The following is a 22,594-nucleotide window of genomic DNA, read 5'->3' as shown; positions in this document are numbered from 1 at the left end:
GGAGGGGTGGTGGTTAGTGTTTAACGTCCCGTCGACAACGAGGTCATTAGAGACGGAGCGCATGCTCGGGTTAGGGAAGGATTGGGAAGGAAATCGGCCGTGCCCTTTCAAAGGAACCATCCCGGCATTTGCCTGAAACAATTTAGGGAAATCACGGAAAACCTAAATCAGGATGGCTGGAGTCGGGATTGAACCGTCGTCCTCCCGAATGCGAGTCCAGTGTGCTAACCACTGCGCCACCTCGCTCGGTAAAGGGGGGGGGGGGGGGGGGGGGGGAGAGACAATGCAACGTGCGGAAAGGGGGAACCAGTTACATAACTTACAAGAACCTCTTAGAGGAGAAGAATAACTGACGACTACTACTACTACTACAACAATTATACAGGTTGTATCAAAAAGAATCATCCGGTTTCTAAAAAATCAAAAGTATAATGTTATTTGAGATATGTGCGTGAACAACGTACGGTTAGAAAGAGCAAACTCTATAGTTCTGAATGGTTCCCGCTAGGTAGCAGCAATGTGCGCCCACTTGAGTGCTAGTAAAAATGGTGTTGGGACAACAGAAACTGTTTTGTGCTCTACGTTCTGCGCAGTGCGGGGCAGTAATAACTGTTCAGCGTGATTTTCGTACTATGTATGGTGTGGATCCTCCAACAGCACAGAGCTTTAGACGATGGCATGAACAATTCCGAGAAAGAGGTTGTTTGCGTAAAGGCAAATCGCCGAGCCGTCCCCGAGAGTCTGACACGACGTCGAACGCATCCGCCATATTTTCACAAGGAGTTCGCCATGCAGGTCGCCAGCTCAACATGCTCCGGATGTTCGTCTGGCGTGAGTGGCGTCGATGTTTACACATGAAACCATACAAAATGCAGCTACCGCTCGTTCTTCGTGAACGTGACGAACAACGAGTGAAGTTCTGTAATTTCGTTCTTGGAAAGATGTATGACAGTTTTCTTTCTCTCTTTGTGTTTAGTGGTGAGGCAACATTCCATTTAAAAGACACGCTCGCTGCAGTATGGGAACAATTTGAATGCCGCACTGACATATGCCGTACGTCTCAAGGGGGGCGTGTAGAACGCCTATGAAAAGATATGAAAAAATCTTTGAGTTTCCTATTTATCAAAAAACAAAATTCATTGTATATGTTTATTAGTTTCAGAAATATAGACATGCCAAATAATATGATTCTTTTTGATACACCCTGTCTTATATTACTCACGCAAAATACAAATCCACTCATCTATTCTTAAGTGATAGTCACCTGATCTTTAAGTTCTATATGTATTTCATAGGATGAAGATTAAACAAGGTAAAGATATGGGGCTATTGCCTGAAAAAAGTCCACGATGCAGAAGCTCTCAAAGAGAATAAACAAATGTACGGGTTAATACCTCCTAGAAATTTCACGATGATTCTGTAAAGCCTTGCATTTTCTGGTGTGACGATTCTGGAGGATCAGTGGGTAATTGGTGTTTCAACTTACTTAGTCTTTTGCACAGCGTGACTTACTGATCTCGATACCACTAACACGACAAGAATGAGTGGTTTAAATCACTGTCTGGTGTGGAGTTGCACGAACAGGTTGGGGAGTCTCTGACGCCTGACCTGTGGAGGTACCGGGGCAGGTGTGTGTAATGGAAGCGCTTCTTATTAAAATGTGGTATACTGCATGTCGAATCATCAAAAACACTGCTCTTCCTAGGTATAATTAAAATAAAGCTGTCGTCAAAGCGAAAGTTTATTTCCCCCCTGCCTTCTGATCTCCGCGGATCTGTACGAAGTTCTGACGCATAAAGAAGTTTCCCATGGGTTTCATAAATCTCTTCAGACGATGGTAGGATGGTTCTTTTAAAAAGGAATACGTCAAATTTCTTCCCCAACTTTTTTCAATACGATATTGTGCTCAGTTTTTAATGGATTTTAATTCCAAATCTTCCGTTCAGAGTGGGTCTCATTAAGTCGACTACGAGGTTTGTAAGATTCACGAAGAGGACGGTATTACGTTTTTCTTCATTTAGAAGTAACTGCCAGTGTTTATCGTTAGTTGTGTTTCAACTTACTTAAGTCTTTTGCACAACGTGACTTTCTGATCTCGATACCACTAACACGACAAGAATGGGTAGTTTAAATCACTTTCTGGTGTAGAGTTGCACGAACAGTTTGGGGAGTCTCTGACGCCTGATCTGTGGAGGTAAGAGTAACTGTCACTACAATTTTTGTGACAGTCTGGACTGTGAGATATTTCTGAATTCTTAGATCATTAACCGACAAAATTATGAAAATGCCCCTATTAGAGTCCCTGAGCATTTATGGATGCCTCGTAATCTGGCATATAATTTAGTTCACACAGAAGCGCTCAGTCTAGTTAAACGGGGAAAAGTATTTTATGTAACAGGCTTTCGTGCGACAATGAACCTAAGCATTTCCAAAGTCAATAATAACAGCGACTCTACACAAGCCATCCTTGTGCATGCTTCTGACTGTACCGTATGAAGAGCCAGAGTTAAGATTTCACGTAAGAGGTGTTTGCAGAATTTACGCTGGTTCCCACCAAGACCAGTTTATTCAAGATAAGCGAGTTCTCTGCTAAAAAAGATACGCGATAAAATTATCTGATAACCGAACTTCAGATGGGTATTGTGCCTGTAGAATCAAGGTCATACCCTGATCACGAATTTGACCTATCTCAGAAGTTTCGGCAATTGCAGTACTGATTCTGACAAGACCAGTGGACCTCTCTCTTGGCTCTTCAGAATATTTTCGTGGTCCTCGCAAGAGATTCGTTCAATTAATAATGCCCGACAAGGTTCTTCTCAGAACGTATTTATTCTCAACAATTAGAATTTGCTGACAGTATCAGTCAACATTTCTTCTACATTTACTATTCCTTTACACAGCCTCCATCACGTTCTACGGTCTAACGCCTGCGTTGTGTAAGATCAGACTGAAATCAATGTGTATCAGTTTCATTTGAATCACGTAACACTAGGCACTCAAAATTAGAAGCAGACAGACGGAACCACAAGGTTCGATTTTGTGGTCCTCTATTTTTTCCGGTATTCATAAACTAACTTCCACTTGCAGTATCAGAGGACTTCATTTTTTTCCTTTTAGCAGATGGGACAAGCGCAGAAATAAAGGTCAGTATCAGTTCTCTTCCTGAAAAAGGCAGCATTCTGACAAGACTGAGTAGATGTAGTTCAGTGCTTCTCAAAGAACTGCACAAGCTATAAAAACAGGTTTCTCGAATAATGAAGTATAAGAAGTAGAAATTTAATTTTTTGTAAATCACAGCCTAGAATTAATGAAGCCCCTTGCTTCCACTACGTTATCAGTACACACGATTAATGTTATAGGTGATTTAAAAAAGGAAGAAACTAGTTTATTCCACAATTTAAAGCCATATTGACTGTTTATGGACCATGACTTTAAAAAGTATCGAGGTTTTACATAGACCGCTACCAGACAAATTTTTGTTGACTTACAGTACTTAAATTATTTAATAAAGCAAAAAGTTTCGAGGCTACAATGGCAATACAAAAAAACATTTAACGAAAGATTATACTAACACTGAAGTTGTTCTTTACAGCACAAGCCAAGATTGTGAAGAACATCTTCAATAACACTGTTTTTTAAATTGCCGTTGTAGTCTGTTGAGGTTTGTACCGCGATACTTGTTGCTTTATTAAATAATTTAAGCAAGCCAAGAATAATTTGTGACTGATAGTGGACTCTGAAAAAACTTTTCATAGTTTATTCTGCATTCACTAATCAGTTACGGAATCATCATATGGGCAAACTCAACTTACAGGGAACGACTTTTCACTATACAGGAGCATGCAACAAGAATTTGTTTTTTGCGTTCATTCTCGAAGACCCTGCAGAGACTTCTTCAAAAAAACTTTGTATTTTGATGACCGCTTCACATCATGCACACTGATTATTAGTCTTCTTTGTAAGTGACCAATATTTCAATTTTCTCAAAATATACTGAAAAGCACGAATGTAACTGTAGTATCAAAAACTACCTCTGCAAACGCTTCACGTAGTTAACATTAGTACAGAAAGAAATGGAAGACATGAGTACACATGTATTCAATAAAATACCAGAGAATATCAAATGTGGAGTTTACGGCTGAATTAAAGAATTTTCTGCAGCTCAACTCTACCGCACTGTAGAGTATGTTCACATAAACTGTTAAATTCGTTTCAGATTTTCATAGGTATAATTAGCACTGTATGCATCAATATTTCATAATGTTATGTCATTTCACTATAGTGACTAAAATGTCAGTCTTTGACTTCTCTCCACATCCCAGAAACCACCATCCGTTCCTTGGTATCTGTGGAATACTAAGTAATGCAATTTAACGATTAAGTATGACACTGACGTATAAAATATTGCAGACTGATTTAGGAGTTATGTTTGTTTCGTCCCTGACACCGTTCGTAGAGAAATGTAAGCCACGGAGGAATATAGCGCACAGAGCTATGACATTTCATTTTACCGAGCACTGGAAACAATACAGACGAAAACAAATGAAGGCGTAGCAATCCATTTTGTCGTTATTCCTGCATTCCTCAATCACTTCAGTTTTCATTTTTGTCACGGAGGGGGTGGGGGGGGGGGGTGGGGGGGAGAAGAGAGAAGCTACGAAAATGAGGACATTCAGAAGCAGTCACTGCCCGTAACTATGAATACTACACAACGTGTAGGAGGTAGGAGGTCACTACTGACCTCGCCCTTCTGCGAGTACCGAGAACAAAACGCTCCTACTCAATTGCCAGCAATTCTCCGCCTAACTACTCTTCGCGCTGTTCACTTGATGCCGCGGGCAACTATAGCAGTACCGCTTCTGCAGCGATGCAATTGCCTCCCTTATTCCATTTGTGGTTTTGACTAACAACATAACAAGTTCTGCTGGCAGCATTTAGAACTACCTTCTAAGAAGCCTGCACGAGTTCAGATGACTCATGACCTGCCCAACACGCTACGTCGTGATTAATAAGCAGCACTGTAAACATTACTCTTATTTTATGTATACATCTGTAAGTCATTCGTTCGCCCATATACCGTGCACCATTTCTTGTCACTGATTTGATTCGCTCTTGAATTAAAATTTATAGAGCAGAGCTGGTAACAAGGCAGACAGTAATTCACTGCGGAATGGGATAACAATGTGAAAGTGACGCTTCTACTTATGATATTAAAGAAGGAAACACTAACAGCCGGCGCTGGATATCGCCCTTTCACTTTATGTGGCACTCTCAGTAACATGAACATTACTTTTTACACGTACTCATCACAGACGTTTACAGTTAAAAGATAACATTCATTTCGAGAGAGAAATGATAATACAATCAAACGAGTAAAATTTTACTCATTAGTCGCTTGAGGCACCTATCCGTGCCGGAAAAATGGATTAAATTTTCCTTCATGTATACGACAAGATCACGATATCCTCCGACGCAGTTCAAAATAGAGTTAGTTTGAAATAGCATGCCAGAGACTGCCACAAGCTAGTTTCCTGGATATGAATACGGAACTCCTTAAACCGTTTCAAGTCGACGCGGCCACACGGTTCATAACCAAAGAGGATTTCACAAAGGATGGCATCAGTTTTACCAGTTTCTTAACAGCGCAATGTTGAGTTATAATGCAGACTGCTCTCCTATTCATGAAAATTACTTCTAAATGCGGCCTAACAGTCATGTCATAGGACGCTGGGCCGAGAAGCTAAGGCCAGCTAGACGAAATTAAATTTCCTAAGTTTGTGTACAACTTTTTTCCTGGCCCGATAGCGCTAAATACTATGCGAATGTGTCTGTACGAGACAAATTAACGAAATACCGTTAGAACTTTGTAGAACATAAATATTTCATACGAATATTTGTAATAACTGAGAATCACTAACTATATTTCAGTGACCCTCAAGTACGCACCTAACTTATGCAAGTAAGTCGTGATGCCTCATTTAACTTTAGGACAACTGGCGAGTCAACGAGAGTTCAATTCCGAAAGCGTGATACTCCTTCGTGCCGCACAGTCCATGTCTACAACCGACGCAACTTGTGGAAGACAAAAATTTAATTTCTAAGATCGATTTTCGCTGTCTTGTTAAACGTAAGGTCAGAATTGATTCCGTGGAGCCGTGGAGACTCAAAGAAAAGAAAAGAAAGAGTGATGTTTGCAAATAAGCAGTACCGATTTCCTCAGCACGGTGAAACGTCATTATTAGCGTCTTCGAAATTTCTTAATAATGGATAAAGACGTTCTTAATCTTGACCACATAATTAGTGAATATTTTGTCACCAATCACTAACCGTGTATGAGCCTTTTCCATTAAAAGTGGAAGTGGGTATAGCATTTTATAAAGATGCCAGTGATGCAGGACAGAGTTGTCGCAAAGCAGTTAGAGCTTGCCCATTCAACATATGTACCAGCATTTATGTATCACTTTAATCATATTTTGGATGTTTTAGCTCCTCTTACTTTTCGTGTTTGCTTACGTAAACTGGAAATAATTTCCGCCTGTTTCAGGAAGAAAACAAAAAGAAATCAGCTGAAGGTAGCACAATGTGCTGAAACATGTATCGATGAAACGAAAAGAATCAAACGGTGCCTTACATTAGGCGGTATTTCACTTCAATAAAACCTGCTTTGGGTTATATACCATCATCGTTAATTCAATGATGGCCTCTGAGTCTGCTTGTAACGTACGATACCAACAGTTCTTCCATTCCGGTCGATCTTGAGCTTCCCGTAGTCTTTCGTAAATCTGTCCCATCTCTCCGGTGGTCCTCCCCCCCGGTCTATTAGTGAATTCGGCTCCAGTTAAGTATTTGTTTTGTCGATATACCATACTTTCTTCGAACGACATGACGACCTCATTGCTATTTAAAGATATTTACCCCTTCCGTAATGCCACTGACCTTTCCTACACGTCTGACATCTACTGATTTCTTTCTGTCTTCGTGTAGATCAACACTAATCTATCCATTCATCTCTGAGCTGCTATCAGTTTTCTAAAAATGAACACAATGCCCTTGTCTCACAGCTGTAAGTTATTACTAGTGGTATAAATCGGTCAAAAATTGTGTTTTTAAGCTCAGCCGACATCTTAAACTTGAAATCTAAAGACCACCTTCCGTAAGGTTGCCAGCCCAATATAATACGTCGAAATATTTTTGGTTTTAAGTATTCTTGCATATTTACATGTTATTTTCGTCATTTAAGTAAATTAAATGAACTTTCAAGTAGATCCAGTACTATTACGTTTCTCTGACCCCAATTCACCCACATTAACAAATGGTCCAAATGGCTCTATGCATTATGGGACTTAACATCTGAGGTCATCAGTTCCATAGAAACTACTTAAACCTAACTAACTTAAGGACATGACACACATCCATGAACGAGGCAGGGTTCGAACGTGCGACCGTAGCAGCAGCGCGGTTCCGGACTGAAGCGCCTAGAACCGCTCTGCCACAGCGGCTGGCCCCACATTAACAAGCATTTTAACAATGAAATAGAGACTTGACAGTCCAATCACAACTGAAGTAAGTTAGAAAACTGAATGTGGAAGCTAAAAATTGCAAGCCAAATCCGTATTTACAGAGTCGATACTGAAGTGTGTACGAGGAACAGTGACACGCTTACAGATCTGGAGACAAGTTTTCCGAAGGAACTGGAGTATGTACAAGGGGTACAGCAGCAAGTTCGTGGTTCCGAAGTCATAAGCGGGTTCGCTGATGTGTGTACAGATGAAAATTAAAACAGTGTTTCTATCGAAGAACACTGGTACAAAAGGGACCAACCGAATGAGGCACTGCATTTGTGAAGGTGATGAATTCATGTTCAGCACTGCCCAGCCAATCTGATTTGGGTCTTCCGTGGTCTTCCTAAGTCACTATAGGCAAATGCCAGGGCGGTTCCTTCACAAAACCCACGGTCGACCACCTGCCTAGCCGTCTTAAAGCATTCTTACGTATTCTGATTTTATTTATATTTCTAAATATATTCATTTTCATAGTATCATGAAAAATCCCATACATTGCAATGTGATCCCAGATGGTTGGATGGATGTGTGTGTATAAATAAATAAATATGACCAACCAGAAGCGTTATGGAGAAATACCTTTACGGGAAACCTTATGTGGGTGCCTAAGTAACTTATAAATAAAAACACGAAAACCGGATACTTGAATGCTTAAACTAGTTCACCATTAACAACGACTATCGTAAGTGAAACAACAGGTAGTGTACTATCGTATTTGAAACAATAACAAATGTCCTTCCGACATAAGCACATCCGATAGCCGTCAAGCGCGTGTAGACAGCTGGCACGTGAGGAACGCGGCGTGTGAAACGGAATTCCACAGCGACGCGTTCTCCAACGCAAATACCATGAGCGGTGCCGCCTGTGAACCGTGCGACAGCGTGTTGACACGTAACGCACAGCAGTAGCTCCTTCCTTCCTTCCAGCGAAGCGCAGCCATCTGTAATCATCTACGAGACCACCGCCGCCGACTATATGACAGATGAAGTCTTCGGAGTGATAGTCATGATTCCTCCCGCCAAGGGACGTGCACAGTTGCGACTGGCAAATGAGCCGTTACTTAATCGGTAGAGACACGAAACGCCAATGGTGAGAGTTTTGTTCAAGGACACACCGAGAAGAATCAATAGGACGTGCGCGACCTTCGAGCACTATTCCGAGTGCGACGTAGATCTGTGCACCGCACGTGCTCAGGCATTTTAACTTACGGATCACTCCGTTTGCAGCCATCTTGTCAACAGGTTAAGTTAGAGTAAATGGTTCATTATTTCCGGTCGCTCTTCCGACGGTATCGTTGATAAACCATTTGACCTCTTGTTTCAGGGATCAGATCTTCCTGAAAACCAAGCACACATGATAAAACAACATTACGTCCATCTCAATATATCTCGTCACAAGAAGTTCGTATATCCACTTCATCACAAAGGTAAAGCGACGCGTCCATGCAGTGGGTCGCGAAGAGCCTCGAGTTGTGGGGCGTGAGCCAAAATTCAATCACAACAATACGTTGCATTTACTGTTAAGTTTCGAACGAAAGAGGCGCTAACAAATTTCTACTTGTTGTCTTGTAATGACATTTTTGCAAAGCTTGGGGAAATAATAATGGAGATATTTGACATGAAAGCAGACAAACAGAATGCATCTACCGTAGAGGGTGAAAGTCTACGACGACGCACGGACTACTGTCTGAATAGCAATATAGGGCTAAAGCGGTACGGTGCCAATCTCATCTATCATTCTTTTAAATCTTGGCTTTTGGGACAGAGCTAACTGTAGTGTAGTCAGATATCTGGATTAGGTTTGAAGGTACCAATCTGGTTGAGAGTTGAAGCCAACGAATGTGAATGCGGAATCAAGGCTGTGGTGAGACTGATCTGTAGCGTAGCCCCATGTCTACGTTACCTCCATGTTAAACGCAATTTTACTTATCTACATCTACATGGATACCCTGCAAATCACATTTAAGTGCACCGAACCAACTCTACAATAATTCTGTGTTATTCAAACCTCGCACAGCGCGCGGGAAAAACGATAAGATGACCGTTTCTCCCTATGTATATCGGCGTCAAAAAAGTATTTTCACATTCGGAGGAGAAAGTTGGCGATCGAAATTTCGTGAGAAATTTCCGCCGCAACGAAAAACGCCTTTCTTTTAATGATGCCCACCCCAAATCCCATATCATTTCATTGACAGTCCCTCCCATATTTCATGATAATACAAAAAGGGCTGTCCTCCTTTGTATTTCTCGATACATTCCGTCAATCCTACCTGGTAAGGATCCCAAACTGCGCAGCAGTATTCTAAAAGAGGACGAACAAGTGTAGTGGAGGCAGTCTCTTTAGTAGGTCTGTTACATTTTTTAAGTGTCCTGCCAATAAAACCCAGTCTTTGGTCAACCTTCCTCAACATTTTCTGTGTGTTCTTTCCAACGTAAGTTGTTCGATATAAGAACGGCAAGATAAATAAAAAAAAAAAGTTAACTTAATGTCCATTCCGACTGGACGTCAACGGAAGGTCGTAGTGAAATGGAAGTGTGTTCGTAGCCCTGTACTCAACGCTGAGCGTGAGATTGAGATACCATCCGTGACGCAAAAAAATCTGAATATAGTATCAGAATTATGGAAGTAGCAATTATAAGAGAGTTTGTTAATGGTCAAAACAAAATTCATAACGGATGTTGTTGAAGGTTATATGCTGAAAGTTCTACATTGCTCAAAAGAAAAGTGGCATACAAACATTTCAAAAGCTCGACATTCACTGGTGAAAGAAAATACATGCGTAACAAATCAAACTACGTTCCCTTTTACAATATACACTGCTTTTTGTTTTCTTTCTAGGTATCAAATAACATCAAAAACTACTTTCTTATGTATAAAACATTCTCGGACGTCTTGCTGCTGTCGATTCAGCGTAAAACCTCGAGATTTCGACGATTATCTCCATCGTCTGCGTTGGTGCCGCCACCACTTCCGTAGCAGCGTAAACACTGCAACGAATGTATCTCTGCCTCCTCTTCATCGAGAGGTCGCTTCCATGCACCGCAAATATTATTATCCGCCGTCACGGTTGAAGTTCTTTTCAAACATTATTTCTACAGCCTATTTAATTACAGAACCCCAGTATGTAGGAGCCTGGGACAAAACGTTTGTTTCGTCAAACACTATTTTGTGTTTGTGAGATTGTGCACAACTGCCGATTTCTCCAGTTCTCTATTTTTAGTACGCCGTTGATGTTCGGCACAGCGGTTGGAAATGGCGCGGATGGATTAACCCATATAATTGCTTCCGCACTCTCACAGGAGCCCGTAAAATAGGTTTTATATCTCGTCTTCCTAGGACTCTACACATTGTTGGAAGTAATTCTCGAAAGCTTGAGGTTTTACCCTGAACTGACGCGGCAAGGAGGCCTAGAATGTTTACAACAGTGCCGTCGCGAAAAACTTCGTTCTCATACAATTATTTTCTTTATTAATGGATCGGACTTTTCCATTGTCAAAAAGTTAACGAAAATTGTGCCATGTACTCATGTTCTTATTAATGCACGGTGTAGACTTATGTTCATATGTTGCAAAGCAAATCATTATTTTCAAATATTCTGCCTCTTTTGTGAAAGAACACTCACAGGAAAAACATCTAAGACCTCATGCGTCGAGGTTACTGTCTTGTTTCTGAATTATGTTCTCTGAGATAAAATTATCTTCGGAGATCTAGACGTTATCGTCTAGGGATGAAAGAGTGAACCGTAGTACAAATGACGAAGCTACATGTGCTAGCTCAGTCAAAGATTATTACTGCTATGCGGTTTATTTAGAAGCAGCAGTAAATGAAACTGATCAACCCGCTAGACACCAAACGCAGGTGTGAGTCTAGGAAACTTGTTATTAGGCGGTTTTGCTTAATAACTATCTCCTGTAAATATTACGGTAATAGAAGATTTCACTTAAGTAACAACGATAATCCTTCATGAAACAGCAAGCAAAGAAGTTCTACAGTATTGTATGATTTATTTATTCATCTAGGGATGATCTCACAAAGAGACAGGAGCTATCATTATACAATGTTATGTTTTTTATGTGCATAGGACAGATAGCCGGCCGTCTCGTCTTGTTGAAGGAACCATACCGGTATTTGCCTGTAATGATTTAGAAAACTACGGAAATCAGGAAGGCCGGAGGGAGCGAAGTCCATCCTTCCGAATGTCTCTCTTAACTGCACTGCCTCATTGATTTAGTCCCTGTTCTACAACGTTCTTTTATTTACACGCCAGTAACTGGAATAAGGTTAACGCCCTCTTTTACTCACAAAGCGCAATAAAACCTATTAATGCGCGTGACGCCCAAGATCTTGGAATACACACTAATCAGCAGCGAACTTATTTCTACACGCTTGTTATCCGCAGCCGATTCTTCGAGGTTAGCACACTAGCGCGGGCAAACTTCTTGGAGACAGTTCTGCGGTGCGTGGAACTCTTGGAATGAGCAGCTTCTCACAGGTAACATACGGCCACACTAAGAAACGGTGTCCTTTCTAGCGGTAGAGTGCAGCTTTCCGCAGTCCACATGCGTTACTTGGAATTAGTTTAATGTACGATGAAACGTTGAAAAAACTAGTGGATTTTGAATGTGACAGTTTGGTTGCGAGTTTGCGAAACCAACGAATGTGAAGCTGACTGTGGTGAGAGACTGATCTGTAGCTTAGCACAAGGTCTAGGTTAAGCTGGAAGATGACTGGGTGTGAGTTGGCGAATCCAACGAATTTGAAGACAAAAGCTACTTTATGTGTCTTGGGCTCTGCAGAAATGTCAACTCATTCCATCTGCGCCCAAGCGTCACAAACACTATCGTTCTGTTACGCTTTGCCGAACGCTGAATTTAAAGCGGGTTCCCCAGTACTACGTGACTACAGCGACCTTGAACAATGACGCAAATGGGTGCATTCAAAGATGTCAATAGCGAGGGAAGCATTCATAGAATCGTAAAGAGCCGTGAAGAGATTAAAGGGAAAATTGTTAAGGTATAGAATGCTGAAGAATTATGTCTCTGCACGTGGTACTGTAAAACTAGCGCCGAATACGTGTTGAACTAAACTATAACAAACTACAGTAAGCACATGGAAGCTCACAGATAATATTGCAATGGGATGCGGCAACGACCGCGCGATGTACGACCAACGTCTTCATAGATACATTTGAGAAACAGATGCGATCGGCTCGCTTTGTAGTGACGTAAACGGACACTAAAACAGTACCAGAACCAACTTATTGCTAAAAGATGTGTGTAAACACGTTAGATACCTTCTTGGAAGCTACCACGTCTAAGGATATTGCCTAGCCAACGAGGGGACGAATCTGAAACGTAGCCTTTTTAAAGAACAAAATCACTGTATATTTGGATAGCATTCTATGCTATATTATTAATTATCCAAATTCCTTCCTTACTAATTAGTTCAGAAAATTAAAATACTATTGAAACTGAGCCACAAATAAACAAACGGAAAATTAAATAACATACGCAGTGTTGTCGGGCGACTGTTTTGGAATGTTCGCGCAGGGAAATTTTGCACTGAGTGTTCTTGAATTATCCCCTTGTACTTGCAAGTTTTGAAGTTTTAGAGCGGTGTATACCGCACAATACGACCTCTCTGCAGTTGGCAACGTGGAGAGTCTGGCGGAAACTGTGTGGATGTGTGGTGTGTAAATCTAATTCACACTTTTTTTAAAAAGTCAAAGACACTCCTATTGTAACCGTGACGTACGCATAAGTTCTACGGCCGTAATAAACCACGCAAAGTGACTGGTTGCGGTCATAATCACACAGTTACAACTGTCATTTGATGAACGAATGACTAGGAGTTACACCACGCACAGGTAATATAAAGAAAACACATGGGAAAAGAAAATAAATGAATTGTGTACAGTATAAGGCGGAACTTCTCCTCACTATAGCTACAGTTTCTGACAGAAGAAGACAGGGAAACTATTGCAACATTAGTATTTCACGAACGACTTAAGCGACGTTATGTTCGGCTTCAAACTCTTCATATGTGCACATAACAACCAGATTATAAATATTTGGAGTTTAATTTCCATCTAATTCAAACGACCTCCTCTGACACTTAAAAGTAACATTTACTTTCACACTGCTTTGATTGTCTGAAAGTAAATAGTGCCGTACCTATTATAATAGAAGAGAAAGAGACGCTTGTCTGGACGAATAAATACGCTCATCAAATGCAACAGGACCATGCCTATTAAAATCTGCCGGACGGCAGCTCTAATACGAAACTTCGCGTCATCACCAACAGTAAACGCCTATCCGAAAACGGGGATGAAAAATTTTGCTGTACACCACCTATGTTTAACATCTACTAGGTCCATAGCAGCAATAATATTGGGATGACACCGAACTGACGACACAGCTGACAGTAACGCCGCAGACGTCAGAGATGGAGGTTCGCATATTGTCGCGGACTCGCCGCTGCTCTGGAGCCACCTACCTCAATCAGTGGCGGAAAGTTTTCGGCTTCGAAGTCGTCGGTCAGCAGGTGGCGTGGCGAGGTGAGACGAGGCGTGGCGGAGCGGCCGCCGCCGTGACTCGGGACACGCGGCGCGCGCACGCACACACGGACAGCTGGCTGGCTGGCTGCACACTCCGCAACCAGACGTGTCGGGCTCAGCCTACTGACCCAGACTGAGCCGCGGCGCGCGCCGGCCGGCGCTTCCCCCTCCACGCGGGCCGCTTCCCCCACCACACGGGCCGCCGCACGCGCGCGCACCTGCTGTCCCCGACTCGGCGCACGGATTACGCGGTGGCGGAGGGGAAAAACAGTAAAAAAAAAAAAAAAAAAAAAAAACCGGCGCTCTGCATCGCGGCCGACTGAAAGGATCAGCGTTACAGCCTAATTGAACCGTGCCTCGCTACTACGGCAAATCTGTTCGGCTATTGATCTGCAAAATTAACATCCTGTCTGATGAAACATTCGCTGCATCTCGCACAAGATTGTTGCCACTATCGCTGATAACGCACTTCAAATCACTCAGCATTAAGGCTGAAAGTCCCCCACCCCCAACCCCCCCCCCCTCCTGGTAAGCTACCCCCCTGCAAATTTTCTAAACGCAGACTTTGCAAATTTCATAAGCGTTGTTGAAAACATTACTTAAATGAACTATCGTCGACATTTGCAGCCATTCATCCTCATCAGTTGCTACTTCATTTAGGTTAACCAAGTTTAATAATAAATATTATCCGTCTTTTGTAACTGAATATCAATTTGGTTTCAATCAAACATGATACACCTATGCAGATTAGGAACAATTAGTGATCTATAAAATATAATTGTTTAACGTAACATTATTTTGTTGTGAGACACGTAATGTTTCCTGGACGAACTTGGGGGTGATTTTACTGTTTGAAAATACACGATTCTGAACTCTTATGCTTCCTATTTTTTCGTGTGCCCATTCGCTCTTGTGTACGCACACTGTAAGATTCTAGTTAACCGTGCACAGTGATTTAAATAGAAGGAACAGATTTCAGTTGTTTATTAAGTCAAACTATGAAAGATAGGAAAACATTCCACATGTCACTGGATAGAGGAAGGTTCAAAGTTTTATATTCCGACAGACACCATACCGTACGCTCAACATGAGCACCACGCGTTGCTCAAGAAACGTCAAAACGGCAGTCCATTTCATTCCACACACGATTCAACAGATGCCTGTTCATTGAATCGACAGCTTCAATTTTCTTGGCTCCTGAAGAACGGCTCCATTGGAGTGACGAAGACTCTCTCTGTTATGTACCCCTATAGGAAAAATCGCAAAGTGTGAGAACTAGTGACCTGGAAGGCCAAAAGCAATGAACAATATCTTGTTGTCCACCGCTTCCAATCCAGCGTTGTGGGATGGTGATGAAAGTGAAGCGGAGCGCCGTCATACATAAAAATAAAATCAATGGAATCTTCGTGCGTGAAGAAACAACCAATTATGCAGCATTTCTAAGTATGACATTGGTGTCAATGTTTCCTCTGCAAAGAGGAAAGGTCCATAAACTTTGTGAACAGAAACAACACAAAATACATTCAGTTTCGGTGAGTTTCTTTCATGTTCGATGACGACGCCAACATTTTGTGACTACTAAATTCTTTTATTATGGCAGTTTACTTTACCCATTAGACGAAGCGTCGATTCGTCCGCAAAGAAAGTTGTTGGGAAAAGTGTCTTCTGCACATCCTGGAGAACTGAAATACAAAATTCGTACCGTTGGCTATGGTCGACGGGATGCAACTTCTGTAGTAACTGCAACGTGCAAGGCTTCGTATACAGGCCTCGTTTCAGAACACGCCACACCACTGAAGAAGGAAATTTCTGGCCTGCCCGTCTTGTGGACTTCCGAGGGCACCGCGTGAACGTATCTCGGATACGTCGACATTTGCACCAGACGTGCATATGCAACCAGCTTCCAGGAATTTTGTGAGCTAGTCATAAATGTGCTTGTGTAGAGGCAGCTTCTTGCTGAATCGACGGCGGAAAGTACGAGTACATTGCACTCGACAATGGATTTCAACGCACAAAGTTGATTCTCTTGTGGTGTAGTCGCCATGTTGCCACAAGCAACAGCGCAGCTGTATCAAAACTGTTAACCTGCTTCTATCCAGTCATATACTCGATGTGTTTATATCTTTTATAGTTTGTCTGTAGTAAACAACTGAGATCTGTTCTTTCTTTTTGAATCACCGAGTATATCACTTGGCCTTACCTGCTGTTCACTGCACACGACTTTATTCCAGGGTGACTGGTGGATCCTGGGAGCTGTAGAGGGTAGTACTGCAGGTAGTTTCAGGAGGAGAGCGGGGCGGCAAGGAGGGTGGGTGATGTCATAACAGGAACCCCCCCTTTCTCCCTCCCTCCCTCTCCCCCCCCCCTCTCTCTCTCTCTCTCTCTCTCTCTCTCTCTCTCTCTCTCTCTCTCTCTCTCTCTCTCTGTGTGTGTGTGTGTGTGTGTGTGTGTGTGTGTGTGTGTGAAAGAATATTACTATTTTACTTAACTTATAGCTGTGTTCCCAGGAAGCTGTACACGACTCATATCAAAATATCTCATTTTGTCGAAAACTAACATTTTGAGACCGTGGCCGTGTACAAAATACAGCTTTATTCCTGCAAAGGACAGAACGGCAACCAGCCACTACTGATAATTCGCTGTTCATTTACACAAACAGCGCAATTACCGATTTCGAACCGACAAAATACGTGCATTACTTCAGCAGTTATCGTTAGTTTTATAGGCCACTGATGAGTAAGTAAGAGATGTTTCGTTGAAAGCAAAATATAATATTTCTTTTATTATTTGATAAATATGAATGAACTACATTGATGACAAATATTGTACACAACAAATTAAGTATATCATTGTAATACGTAAATTTTCTACAAAATCGAAAGTGAAACAAATTGTATTAATTACTCTTTACGGCAGCTTCTGGTAAGGCGCATAACTTATTAACCGGAAATAAAAGAAAACGTAGCTCTCCTTCTTATCTATTTCTCTTTCTTGTTTGTTTTCTGTCCATTTTTGTCCCTCCCCCTCCCCCCCCCCCTTCCCTATGCGTGCGCCTTTGGTAGCGCTCGCCAGCCCCTCGGTTACCCATTTGATGTCATCGTGCGCGACGAGATATAGAGCAAAACAATGACAACAATCTGTAGCCTAGCTCGAGATCTAAAGTTGAATGATGACAGGCCCGTCGTGAGTTGGGAATACTAACGAATGAGACGTCAGGATGATCAGTACAATTCTAGGTATGACGCGTATTTTAGGCGTATTATGAGTGTTTCATGTCCGCTATTTTCATGATGTCATGAGACGTGATAGAAGGGTGTATCGGCAGGTTCAATACAGCAAAGTCCCAATTATCCGGGTTAATGCGAACTCAGACACTGTACATATAGCCGAATAACACGAATAATCCAAAACCCACATGTGTTAACAGCGAACTGCTGTTTACAGTATTTAAAAAGAAAAAAAAATGGCACATGTCACCTTTAGAAATCGAGTGAGTTACATGCATGTTACTCGCCCCAGACACTGAGAACTTATTTGCAAAATCACGCTAAAACTCAGTGTTTGGCCGCGCGGGATTAGCCGAGCGGTCTGGGGCACTGCATGCGTGGACTGTGCGGCTGGTCCTGGCGGAGGTTATAATCCTCCCTCGGGCATGGGTGTGTGTGTTTGTCCTTAGGATAATTTAGGTTAAGTAGTGTGTAAGCTTAGGGACTGATGACCTTAGCAGTTAAAGTCCCATAAGATTTCATACACATTTGAACATTTTTGAACTCAGTGTTTTTCGTACAACTGGCTTTCACTTTACTTTCGGGGAAATAATTACACTTTCTCGGTTTTTATTTTTCATTCACTTTGTTCCTGACAATGGTTCTCATTTTCCAGAATCACTTTTTGGTACTTCCTGATGGGGGATATTATTCCAAAGAAACAAGACGTATCGTAATGCCAGGTAAACTAAGCAGACACACTGCGACAGTAAATATGAATCAGACAATTGCGAAAAGACACTCACCTGCAGACGTAATGATAGTATTTTGCTGGCTGAGAGCCAACACCTTACCTGAAACAAAGAAACAAGCAGAGTTAATACGGACTGGAAATGGATACTCGCACTATCGCGCACTGCAGTACAGAAAGAATTCTTACACTGTAAGTACGCTGTTACTCACCCGCTGGATACGAACTGAGAAAATAAAAATATAAAATCAAGTCCGGCATGTCTGAGCGTGCCTACATTAGGTAACTTTCGATCAAAATTTTATAAACCAACCTGAAGGAAACTTCGTCGAATTTCAGGCCTAGAATCAGTTAAGGACACCACGAAACATCGTCCTAGGCTATTCATTATCACAGTCCATCTATAACATAGCGGATTATTTGTAACATAATGACAGAATTGGCGAACTGATTTGCCTAACTGCATAAACATCAACGCCTAATGTGTTATTGTATACTAAAACAGTTGGAAGCATACCATTGTGGGTACCTGAACTCTAAGAAGAAGAATATGAGTTTCTGAAAACAGCCACAAGTCGCACTTTGTATTTTTTTTATTCTTCTTCAAATGAACGAGAGCATCATCAGAAAATATATGGTTTGAAGCTGGCTGACAATGTTAAAGATTACATTTAAAGTTGGCTGACAGCTCTAAAGATTAAACTGGTTGTACTATAGTATTTAAACTTACGTTTAAATGAAGAATATGGCTGTTTAAAAAAAGCAAACAACAGAATTTAGCTTATCTAACAACGATGAAAACATACGTTAATGAAGCACATCAGCATTATTTGTTTTCAGTTTTTTTTTAAGTGAAGATTTTAGTATGATGAAAATATCCAGGCAGCACTAACAACTGAATAAAACAAATACGTCGTTTTTGGAACACTACAGGGATTACAATCATGATAATCACAAATTCATCTCAGAGAAAGGAATAAGACATTGTGAAACGAAATTATTTGGTTTGTTCCTCACAGTAGTTTTCGTTTCTGCCCCCCCCCCCCCCCCCCCTCACTCTCTCGCACACGCACACGCACACACACACACACACACACACACACACACACACACACACACACACACACATTTAAAGGAGTAGGACTTAGAAGCAATTTGACGGTTTACAGCAAGTGTGGGGAGCACAGTAATGTCAGAGTATTCTTGTTAGAAAGCTTTGATACAGGGAAATATAGACAGCGCAGAATCGAACAACAGTTTCACACTTCAACACATGTATGTGACTGGACAAATAATTACACATTTCATTAACACATATACAGGGGTGATCAGAAACATTCTGAAAAACTTGCAAGAGTGTTGAGAAATAATTGTTAACAAAAAAAAAATTCGATTCGTTGCGCCGTTTCCGAGTTAACCCGCATTGAAGTTAGCTAATCAGGCCGTTGCGCGCGAAAATTTAAGGGACTTGCCAGGTACAATTAGTTCCAGTTGATTAGCTCACGAGACTGCTCATTGACTACGGTTCGATCCTCACTACCGTCCCATATCGAATTTCTGTATCGCTGTCTTTGTTGGTTTTAGGAAACCAAAACGAAACCAAACGAAGAACACGTTTGGCGACACTGTCTCTGGTGGGCCGCTTGAATTTGTTTGCGCAACAGCGTTATTGGCAAAGTCCAAGGCAAATTAACTCGGAAACGGCGTAATGTATCGAGTTTTTTCTTAACAACCGTTTCTGAGCACAGCCTACCCCGCAACACTCTCGCGAGTTTTTCAGACTGCTTCTGACCACCCTGTATATCAGGGGTGCCAAACCCGCGCCCAAAGTACCGAAACTTTCGCGACACGATAATATTCTCTCTCCCTCTATCTCTCTACTTTCTTTCTCTTTTTTCCTCAGCGGTTACTGTTAGCAGTGGTAAGTTTAATCACATTATGTACGGTCCAAAAATACCCCTTTTCTTCCACTGTGGCTCAGGCAAGCTTACAGGACGGGCACTCCTGCTGTATACTCAGAAAGTGCATCCCGGAGTTGATGCGCATTTCAGCTGCGAGTATATAAGTGAAGCTACAAAACATTGTGTCTAAGAAGGGACCAAGCGAGACAGCGCAGGAACAAGACGACTAGTATTCGGGAGGACAGTGGTTCAAGCTCCCGTCCGGCCATCTAGATTTAGAATAAATCTTGCCGTGGCTGTTCTGGATAAAATTCGAGCTTTCTACGATTACCACCATCACCTTCGTCAGTAGCAATTCATCACTTAACGAAAATGACAGGGATGTTCCCCTGATCGGGACCAGGCAATTACCTTCCCCAGTTCGAGCTCGTGATCAGTTCAAAATTGTTTAAATGGCTCTAAGCACTATGGGACTTAACTTCTGAGGTCATCAGTCACTTAGAACTACTTAAACCTAACTAACCTAAGGAGATCACACACATCCATGCCCGAGGCAGGATTCGAACCTGCGACCGTAACGGTCGCGCGGTTCCAGACTGTAGCGCCTAGCACCGCTCGGCCACTGCGGCCGGCTCGTGAACAGTTTCTAATGACCACGAGGTCGACGGAACGTTAGACCGTAATCTTCCTCCTTTTCAACCAAGAAAAAACACTGCTCACTATTACGATACTAGTGGACCATTTTAAGATTTTATTCTGTTATGAGCCTAACATACATCACATTCTTCTGCGAGAGAATATATTACGTACCGATTTACACTCCAGGCAAGCGACGAAAAACCAATTTGTATGCAAAGAAAACAAGAAGCTGACATTGTGTTCACGTTAGAAATGTAACTGATCGCCCCTAAATATTGCTCTTGTTTTGCAGCTGTACTTATTTACCGCCGGCCGAGGTGGCCGAGCGGTTCTAGGCGCTACAATCTGGAACCGTGCGACAACTACGGTCGCAGGTTCGAATCCTGCCTCGGGTATGGATGTGTGTGATGTCCTTAGGTTAGTTAGGTTTAACTAGTTCTAAGTTCTAGGGGACTGATGACCTCAGATGTTAAGTCTCATTGTGCTCAGAGCCATTTGATCCATTTTGAACTTATTTACCACAAGCACAAGTCATTGTCAGCAGAGTCACACCTTCTGTCCGTTCGGTGCGCAGATATACAGACTTCAATAAGCAAATTAGTGACCAGTAGCGGCCGGTACGGTCGCAGGTTCGAATCCTGCCTCGGGCATGGGTGTGTGTGATGTCCTTAGGTTAGTTAGGCTTAAGTAGTTCTAAGTTCTAGGGGAGTGATGACCTCAGAAGTTGAGTCCCATAGTGCTCAGAGCCATTTGAACCATTTAGTGACCAGTAGTACTTTAGTGTCGCTGAGAAGACAACGCGCAGTTTCCATCAAACTGCACACTGAGCTCCCGCCACGAAGTAAGGAGCGGCAGCGCCGATGGCAGATCGATACAGCGGTGCCGCGCGACGGGCAGACTGCAGTTCCACTTCGGGGACAACACGACAGGCTGCCTTTGTTCGCGGCGGCTCGGAAAGGCAGTCGCCTTTTAATTACCACCTCCCTGCGGACGCCGCTGAATGATCTGCTGCTTTCAGCAATCACCGCCACAAAACGATGAGCCACGCGGGGAAAGGGGAGACGGAGGAACGACGAGTGGAGCCAAGAGGGACCCAGCGGCACAATGCGACACAAAACGTGGGGCGGGATATCGACGTCCGGGGGGGAGGGGGGGGGGGAGCTTCATCAAGCGACAGGTGAAAACGAGCCCCGGAGCAAACGATAAGAGTCAATATAGCAGACACATTCGGCGCATTCACCGACAAAGGACACGCACGCGAACAATTGGCCGCTTCCGTTGTACAGCTTTAACGAGTTGTTAAATCAATATTTAATACCAGCACCGGCAATCATACACTTCCTGGGTGATTGTTTCGTAATGCAACTCGAACTCAAAGCACCTATTATGTGATGGAACGGCGACCATTATGAACCCACACATGCGATAGGTGCACAAACGTATGTATATGTTCTGACAGTAGTTTCCTGAATCGTTTACACGCGAAAGACAATGTCAGACGTATCAGTGGCCCTACCTCATCCCTTATAAACATCCCTCCAAACGAGAACACCTCACCTGAGCGGTGCACTGTTGGAAAGCGGAATGAATCGCCTCATTCGTTTTCGACATACTCGAATATGAATTGTTCCATTTAAGAAGGCCCTCGGATTGGTAGCTGACAGGAGTGGCAGTATCGATCAAAGTCGAAAGGCCACGGCTGCTACCGACAGCTGTCCCGGCGCAGGCCAACCTAATCAACTTTAGCTAAAGGAGAACACCGTGATCAGTGCGTCTGCGTACTCGTGACCAAAAGTAGCGGTAAAAATACGGAGTTAGAGATCACATAAATGTTTATTTAATTTAGTTTACAATGATCTCAGGCGCTGAGAACCATAAGGGCCTAAAGCACACCGTCATCGATTTTGAGACTGTAGCATGTATGCGTGCTCCTGACTTTTGCTAATCTTATGGTGATCCAGTTTTATCTATATCTGTAG

At 42.5% G+C, this 22,594-nt stretch overlaps 1 protein-coding gene across 1 annotated transcript in view; it reads right to left on the bottom strand.

Annotated features, from left to right (window-relative positions):
• The window catches only part of LOC126474680 (uncharacterized), a 642,581-nt gene extending 624,245 nt beyond the window's left edge, over positions 1 to 18,336 (bottom strand). The window contains exons 1-3 of the mRNA XM_050102159.1: positions 18,288 to 18,336; positions 18,131 to 18,178; positions 14,058 to 14,299 (exon numbers count right to left, since the gene is read on the bottom strand). Coding sequence (XP_049958116.1) covers positions 14,058 to 14,299; positions 18,131 to 18,178; positions 18,288 to 18,336 — 339 coding nt within the window. The remainder of the gene's footprint in view (positions 1 to 14,057; positions 14,300 to 18,130; positions 18,179 to 18,287) is intronic.
• Positions 18,337 to 22,594: the final 4,258 nt, after the last annotated feature.

Source organism: Schistocerca serialis, chromosome 4, assembly GCF_023864345.2.
Source record: "Schistocerca serialis cubense isolate TAMUIC-IGC-003099 chromosome 4, iqSchSeri2.2, whole genome shotgun sequence".
Lineage (NCBI taxonomy): Eukaryota > Metazoa > Arthropoda > Insecta > Orthoptera > Acrididae > Schistocerca > Schistocerca serialis.
The sequence above is the reverse complement of the archived record's forward strand: the minus strand, read 5'-3'. Positions and strand labels throughout refer to the sequence as shown.